This window comes from Ammodytes marinus (genome assembly GCF_949987685.1).
Source record: "Ammodytes marinus genome assembly, chromosome: 2".
NCBI lineage: Eukaryota > Metazoa > Chordata > Actinopteri > Uranoscopiformes > Ammodytidae > Ammodytes > Ammodytes marinus.
This window is the reverse complement of record NC_137231.1, coordinates 18,661,253-18,669,815: the sequence shown is the minus strand read 5'-3', so window position 1 is coordinate 18,669,815 and position 8,563 is coordinate 18,661,253. Positions and strand designations below refer to the sequence as shown.

At 39.9% G+C, this 8,563-nt stretch overlaps 1 protein-coding gene across 2 annotated transcripts; it reads left to right on the top strand.

The window, feature by feature from the left end:
• Nucleotides 1–3,541: 3,541 nt before the first annotated feature.
• Nucleotides 3,542–8,563, top strand: mat2ab (methionine adenosyltransferase 2Ab; the record flags this gene model as incomplete). Of its 2 annotated transcripts, XM_080037281.1 has the most annotated exons (9): nt 3,542–3,780; nt 4,567–4,644; nt 4,752–4,874; nt 4,965–5,077; nt 5,203–5,346; nt 5,425–5,643; nt 5,726–5,908; nt 6,029–6,162; nt 6,786–8,563. In XM_080037281.1, exons 1-9 carry the CDS (start codon nt 3,687–3,689, stop codon nt 6,886–6,888), a joined length of 1,191 nt encoding a protein of 396 aa, XP_079893407.1. In that variant the 5' UTR covers nt 3,542–3,686. The 2 variants fall into 2 exon arrangements, with proteins under 2 accessions (XP_079893407.1, XP_079893408.1); XM_080037282.1 differs by lacking the exon at nt 6,786–8,563 and having other exon boundaries at nt 6,029–6,166.

Below are 8,563 nucleotides of genomic sequence, written 5' to 3'. Positions count from 1 at the left end.
TTTACTGTATTTGTTGTTGTTTTTTCTCTAGTTCAAATACTCCCTTATTGATCCTGTCGATTTACTGACAGTGGTGAAAGTCAAAATAGTTGTGTTGCATTGTTACAGCGTGACCTCGGATGCACCATCTTAGACACTTTGTACTTTTGGGCTGTTATTGTAGGACAGTGTGAACCTTTTTGTAGCTATAACCTCAGTGTGTATGTCTGTAATCAGTTTTTGTGTGTATGTGTTTTTATGGACGTATGCTTGTGTGTTTTGGATGGTGAAGAGCGTGCGTAGCTAGCTGTGGCAGTGAAAGGGCTGTGACTGTGTTTGCATGATTTGGTGCAGGACATACTATACATTCCGGTACTGTGATTTTTGTGCAGTAAAAGTGCTGTTTTTGACTCCAATTTGTTATAATTGTGGCTGTGAAAATGGTTAAAAAAAAACTGGTGAGGACAGTATGAAATTTTAACTTCGGTGTAAGTGTTAGATGAAGAAAATGCAGGACAGTATGCCTGCATGGATCTTAAATTAATTTAAACATTTCATAGTGCATCCATGTATTTTGTTGTATTGGACCTCTGTGTAGAGTAACTTGTTTAAAAAAATTTAAAGATTGTATGACTTTGTCGTACTTTAGGTAATGTAGATAAGTATGATCCGTCTGTAGTTATGACAAGTGACTATCTATTGTGAAATGTTAATGAAAAAATATGCCCTGTCTACAGAATGTTATGTTTTGTAATTATGTGGCTAAAATAGAAGAAATATGTATGTAAAGGAAAAATATTAAGTATGGTAGAATATAAAAAAAATATGAGACAATCTATGCCACAAAGATTATTTTACTTAAATTGTGTATTTATTTTCTTAATTAACTGTTGAATGAGCCTGAATTCTGCTGGCCAGTGAGGGGGCATTATTTCAATGGAAATGTCCAAATAATATTACAGAATATTGATAATTATTTTCTTTTTCTGTTTGGAACAATGAAGAGAGAATCTGAAATCTCCAGTTTCCATTTTAGTAAATTAAGATCTATTGTTGCTTTTATTGTCTGAAGTGTAGATTGTTTAGTCTACAGGTCTTTGTATATTTGTGGGTGAACCTGACAAAATATGTTGCCTGTGAAATATTGAAATATGATAATGATTTATCTCTGTCAAACCATCTGATCAGTAAGACGTGAAGGTTTTGTAGGGGTTGCTTGCTTTGTTGTCCAACCCAAAAACTAGTGCAACAACACTGTCCAAAGAAATAATAAACTCCCCTTGAAAGTGTTGCGTCTGTATATTTTCTATTGAGTTTTTTCATATTTATTATTGTTATTGCTTCATAAAATGGGTGATCATGTTATAAAAGATGTGTTTGTTGTCCTAGATAACGTCAGAGAACCTATGACTGGTCTAAAAAAAAAAACAAGTTTATGGATTAAACAAGGGTGGTGGCTTTGAAAATGTTTGATCAAGGTGGAATGACTACATGTGGTTGCTTTAAAGGATTAACATATTTACCTGAGAATGCACACCTGCTAAACAAACAATATACAGAAATGTGTGCAGGCTTTAAAGTTTGTGTATGCAACAACAGGGTACATGCTTATTCTTTAATGTAAAAGAGTTTAACTTTATTCAGTTATACGCATTATTAGAGTGGATATCAAGTCTGTTAATATTCATCGTATGGAATGAGGTTGCATGTTATTTCTAACTTTCTAAAAAACATGGGTACAAACATAAATAACAGGACATCCTGCAGAAGGCAACAGCAGGTGCATCTTGCATCATGCTTTTGCCCTCTGAAAAGAAAGTGTCCACAATGCAAATTCATGGTGACTGTACCGTTCTGATGCAACACTGGACAGGGATTGAGCTGCTTGGTTTAGTGACACTAAACACCATAAGCCCAAGTCACATCACTTGATTAACTGACTAATATGATACAGAATGACAATACGAATGACCCATGCAATATGTGTGGAAAGACGTGGGTTTTGTTTTTGTTGTTGTGTTTTCCTTAAAAATGACAAAATCAAAATAGCCCATTTCGGCCTCACGTTTGATTTCACCATAAGGAGATAAAAAAACAGCATTTAAATAAACCTTTGATTTATGACGCTCCTAACGTATTGAGGAATGAATTTATGACGCTCCTAAAAGTACCTATAACAGCAATTGTTATCTGACCTTCAGAGTGACTGAACACTGACTTCAATAACACCGACATTACACCACTGTGTTTGTATACTGCAGGTCAGCATTCTGTGACATGTATTTTAACCAGTTACATGTATCCTGAAAATAACAGATATTCACAATGAAAAACAGAAACCTCAATGTCCCATCTTCAACTTGTAAATCAGATTCTGGATTCATTTTTGTTTTTGTTTTGTGTTTTGGCTAAAATGTGAATATGTGCTATGTTCTGCAACTGAAACTTGAGATACCCCTCCATTTTAAAAAACTCTAAAGTCTATCTTTGGGGCTATACCCAATGTGGACCTGTCCTTGAAGATACATCAATAAAAAACATGTGTTGCCTTAAGGTAGAACATGTTCATCAGAGCTTTTGATTATATTACATAACGGGGCCTGAAGGGAGATGGAAGCTTTTAGCATTAAGTATAATCAAGTTACATTGAGATATAAAAACCCTAGCCTCTGCTCCTCTCGGCAATGTCCAGTTTTCATTTAGTTGCAAATGCATTAGGTTCATCTGGATGTTTCACCAGGAAAGCACATGTTCTGATGTTCTCCTGATAGCTAAAATTAATACAATTTATCAAAAATGATTATACCATTGTTAGGTTATACCAAACGTTAACAAATATTTCTAGGAAACACTTTTTTTGTTGCCTATGGTAAAATATGCCAAACATAAACACTGGAGAGGTTTTCCTATTAAGACATTAAAAAACATTTTTTTTTTTAAACACATAAAATAACAAATGGCTTATGTCTGACTACTGAAATTGTAGGCCTTTTAACTCTAAATGTATTGTACTTGATATACGCTTGAAGACTGGTCATAACCTCATAAATACAAAACTCACTAAAACAAACACTGCACTGTTGAAAAGGGGAATGTTCCTGTATAGGCCTACACATGACAGTCAGCCCTACTTTAACTTGCTTGAAATACTAGACAACAACATGATCAGTGAAGGTTGGTCAGGTGGAGGACCGTCTCCTACCAACCTATTATCTACACAGGAATCAATCACAACAATAAGTTATCAAGATTTTAATTTCAGATACACTTTTTGAAATTGAAGTTTGGATAGCCTATTGTTTAAGGTTTGGTATGTAGAACTGATCAATGTTTGGAAATGAACACTTTAAGCTGTTTGTGTGTGGTAATGGTGGGAAAGGTTATGATTCAGCTGTTTTAAGTAAGTAAATAAAAACCTTTATGTTTACAGTTTGGCAGAGTTCCTAACCCGTGCAAGATAAAAGGTGCTGATGCTCTAACGACCCCTCGATAGGCTCAATGGTATGGTCCACCTCCCCGTGACGTCAGAGCGTCTGACTTCATAGAATAAATAGTGGAGCTCTGCGCCATGAGGCTCACGCGCGACTATCAATAAAGCGAGAGACTGGGGCTGTGAGGGCAGCGAAAAATAGCCGAGGCACCGCCACAGACAAGATACAGAAGTATTGACACCGTAACAGTTTTACATCTCGTACCAGCCGTAAACAATGATGAACGGGCAGATGAACGGTTTCCATAACTCCCTCATTGACGAGGACTGCTTCTTGTTCACCTCGGAGTCGGTCGGAGAAGGACATCCCGGTAAGACCCGACACAACATCCTATTAATTCATGTTTTCATTATCAATTTCCTATGAAATTAGCGTAATTTATGCTGTTTCTATCTACGACAACGTCTGTCCGTCGTCCTGCACAATTCCACGCTGTACTACATTAAGAAACTGAAATCGACATCGGTGAAATTTGAACGTTACGGCCTTTTCCGCTCATTAAATGTTCGCTGGGCCGGCTTCATGCGCACGCGCTACTAGCTAACGTTAGCTCGCTAATCTTTGCTGAATAGGGGGTGATGTCGCGTGTCTGGTTTACCGACAGCAGACATACCAGTGCTCACATCAGACGTTCTCCATAAACGTAGCTTCAATTTTCAACCTTTTCACTAATCACTACTGTATACTACTTTTAAATTGGATCACGTTTTCCTTAGTATGCCGAGTTCACTGCGACTACTCATGATCCACGCGGTGCTCTATAACCATTCAGTCTGTCACCTGCTATCATTATCCGTTGACCTGGACAAAAGCGTACGACAATGGGTTATTTTATTTTATTATCGGGACGTTACTGCCTCAGTGTTTATAGTGTGTGTGTGTGTGTATACATATTTTGATGTAAACGTTTATCATGATTGCCTTTCCGGCTTATTGCGCGCGCTCTTTTCCTCACCACATGTGCACATGTTGAAATGGCGACTGTTTAGAGTCCCTGAGCCACTCCCACCAAGCTGGATCTGGACTGGCGGTGCTAACCTTCACAGCCTGTTTTTGCGCCATTCTAGTGTTTCATTTAATTGTTCCTGTTTTACAGACAAGATCTGTGATCAAATCAGTGATGCGATTCTTGACGCCCATCTCAAGCAGGATCCCGATGCCAAAGTTGCATGTGGTAAGACATTTTTTTTTCTCCATTATCATGTCTGTTCGCTCAGATCTGCTGTTTATATTGACAGTTAAAATTTGGTGTTTTCCTTACACATCTTTTTTTTACCTCAGAGACTGTTGCCAAAACAGGAATGATCCTGTTGGCAGGTGAGGTGACATCGCGTGCCACAGTTGACTACCAGAAAGTTGTTCGTGACACCATCCGCCAAATAGGATATGATGATTCCTGCAAAGGTGTGGCACGATCATGTGTTTCTAGCTGTCTGAATTTTTAAAATTCCTCTGACTGTTGTCTTGATCACATGTCTTCTGTCTCATGCACAGGCTTTGACTATAAGACCTGCAATGTTCTTGTTGCCTTGGAGCAGCAGTCTCCTGACATCGCCCAGGGGGTTCACGTAGACCGCAATGAGGAGGACATTGGAGCCGGGGACCAGGTCAGTGTTGGATATGAGCGTTTTGGTCTGCTCTGTGTGTACATCATTTAGATTGCTGCTCTTTTATTATCTTTAAAGAATACGTGGGCCTTTTCAACATTAAGTAAATGGATCTTTCTCTACAGGGCTTGATGTTTGGATATGCCACTGATGAGACCGAGGAGTCTATGCCGCTCACAATTGTCCTAGCCCACAAGCTGAACGCCAAATTGGCAGAGTTGCGTCGTGATGGCACCCTTCCATGGCTCCGTCCAGACTCGAAGACACAGGTAGAACTGACATTTATTTAATGCTAAAAATTCTGTATTTTTGGTGGGATTTAAATTAAATGTGTACATTCATTGCAGGTCACTGTCCAGTACCGCCAGGACCGTGGTGCCATGCTTCCAGTGCGTGTGCACACAGTTGTGGTTTCTGTTCAACATGATGAGGATATCTGTCTGGAGGAGATGAGGGATGCCCTGAAGGAAAAGGTTGTCAAAGCTGTTGTTCCCTGCATCTACCTGGATGATGACACCATCTACCACCTGCAGCCCAGTGGCCGCTTTGTTATCGGAGGCCCACAGGTAAATGTCGGCGGTTGTGGCTTTCATAGGCTATTCCGCTTGTGAGTTGGTTACCTCTGTAACCTCTGATCTTCCATCACAGGGCGATGCTGGCCTGACTGGACGTAAAATCATTGTCGACACTTACGGAGGCTGGGGAGCCCACGGAGGTGGTGCCTTCTCTGGGAAGGATTACACTAAGGTGGACCGCTCTGCTGCTTATGCTGCACGCTGGGTGGCCAAGTCTCTGGTGAAGGCTGAACTCTGCAGGAGAGTGTTGGTCCAGGTGAGTGGTAGTCAATACCCATCGTCTTCACTTACGTGAGCAGGGATGCAAGCGTTTCCTACCTTTTTTTTTAATTTATTTTTATTTGACGTATTCTCAATATGATGTGTGTTATATTAGGTGTCCTATGCAATTGGAGTTGCCCATCCCCTCTCAATTTCTATTTTCCACTATGGGACTTCCAACAAGAGTGAGAGAGAGCTGCTTGACATTGTGAAGAGGAACTTTGATCTACGGCCTGGAGTCATCGTCAGGTAATGTAATGTATAACCCCTGAAGCCACCTGCTACGCAATGGAACTGCAGCTTCAGGCTCCTTTCAGTTTGCCGTGCCTGGTTTTGTCAATTAGTTCCCATACTATGGATTTGGAGTTCATTTTAAAGTATTGTGAAACTCGGGGTTAACTCTGTAATGAACAACATGTTGTGTTGGCGCTCTGAGTAATTACATGGCATATTGTGGAAAGTTACATGTAGGTTTTAGTGTGCAAAAGTATTCCGACTATAAAGGCGTATTAACACTTTATTAGGGTAGATATTTATGGAATCAGAGCTTAAAGGCTTCATTACACAGATGCATGTCCTTTGGTAAATTGGATGAATGTGGTTTCCATCTGCAAGCTGCAGTCAACATGCTGCTCAGTGATGAGTTTGGTTGGCAGGGTAAGTGTCGAAGCTTCAAGCCTTTCCATCTTCACCAGCTGGTCTAAAAAACCTTTATTTATTTTTTATATATGTATTTATTATAAATACCCTTTTTATTTTGTGGCTCTCGACACCCCCCACCGACAAATGTGAGCAATTATGCTGTGAGTAGATCTGTGTATTTTACGTTGCTTAGTGAGACTGTTGCTAAAAATGTTGATTATGTATTCCAGGGAGCTGGATCTGAAGAAACCCTTGTATCAGAGGACTGCAGCCTATGGCCACTTTGGCCGAGACTCCTTCCCATGGGAGGTGCCCAAAAAACTCAAATACTAAACCTGTAAAGCTTTTCCCCCCCAGGCCTGTTGGTGTATACTACAGAGAAGCCTCCAAGGTTCCAGGGGTGAAATGCACTTATCTCTCATAATGGTATCAATCCCTTTCTCACTTCACCTCCCTCCTTTTTTCTTGTTACTGTTTTTTGCTGGTTGCAGTATCATACTAGGTCATAGGAGGCATGCCTCAGAAACTTGATGTTGAAGAATTGGCTAGGTTTCCATGAACCCATGCACTGTATTACTTCATGTTCTCCCACGTTTTGGGCTTCCCCAGCTTCTTGTTGTGATAGACCATGAATAGCAGCGTCAGTTGTTCTCCTTTTGGCATTCCACACTTGTCAGTATCATCAGTCTTGTATTCAGTGTCATGGTGGCAGCATATTAGGCTATATGCGATACTCCTGTTAATTTACTGGTGCTACTGATGTAAGGAATCTGCTCAACATCTTAAAAACGTTCAAGTCTATTTAGAAGCATTATTTGATAGTCTGAGGCTCCTCTGATCTGACTCCTTCCCAAACAGGTTTAGTGTATTTTCTAAACATTCCTCCTTGTCAGTATAGGTAATTATTTCCTGACCTTTTTTGTTAGCTTTATTCCTTTGGCTTTGTGGAGGACACTAGAATGGTACAATTGAAATTCAAGGGTTGTAGCCGTTAAAAAAAAAAAAAAAATGCTATGCATTGCAGGCTAAGGGGTAAGCCAAATCCTAATTATTCAAGCTCTCAAATGAGCAAAAAGCCTCAGATGCCCCTACAGACCTTTGCTGTTTTCTGACGTAATACAGAAAAGTCAGAAGCTGCTATGTCACTGCTCTGGTCTGCGGAGGTAATGGTTATACTTGATTGTGATGGAAAGAAAATTATTTGTGCATTCACAGTGAATTTTAAGGGTCCTTTTTTTTTTAAATGTAGTTTCAGTTGCTTTTGTATGGTTTGAAGTGACTTAACTCCTAAGTATATTGATGGCAGGTGTAGCTACAGAGAAACCTGTTTCCCATCTTTAGCCTTGAAGGAGTGTCTTTGCCACAGATACTTATTGACTAGGACTCAAACCTCAACACTATTTATTTGTTCTCTGAAACTTGGCGTGGATACAGAGAAGCCGAAGTTTCAGAAGGCAGCTTAAAACACACTTAATTGATGAATCTTGAATTCCTTTTTGACTTGATCATTTTCAGTGTTTTGCTTGAGGCTCCAGAGTGTTGTACAGAAAAGCTTTGGGCCACCTCAACAGGCCACTGTCAATGACTGTTTTACACCTTTTTTAATTTTTGGACTATAAATCTTATTTTTAGATGGGTCAGTATTTAAATCCTATTTAAAATGTCCGATGCAATTCTTTGGCTTTTACTTAGCCCCATGAATGGAATGGCAACATTTGGTTGGTGTAGTACAGAGAAACCAGCCTTGTTTACATGGCCATCCCATATGTGGAATAGTTTAAAGTTGAAGTTTTGTTCCTTTTTACCATTCGGAGGTCATCCCCCCCGCTGGCTACAGTAAGTGTAAGAGTGCCTTTTCTATTTCCTCTACCCCCCCCCCCCCCCTCTTTGCTGTCCTCCCCGTCTACCAACATGCGTTCAACTTCCAGAAGAACAAGTAGCTCATTGTATTATGCGTCATCTCTTTACTGGGTAGTTTCCTATTGCTCTGTAATAAACTACTCCTTTC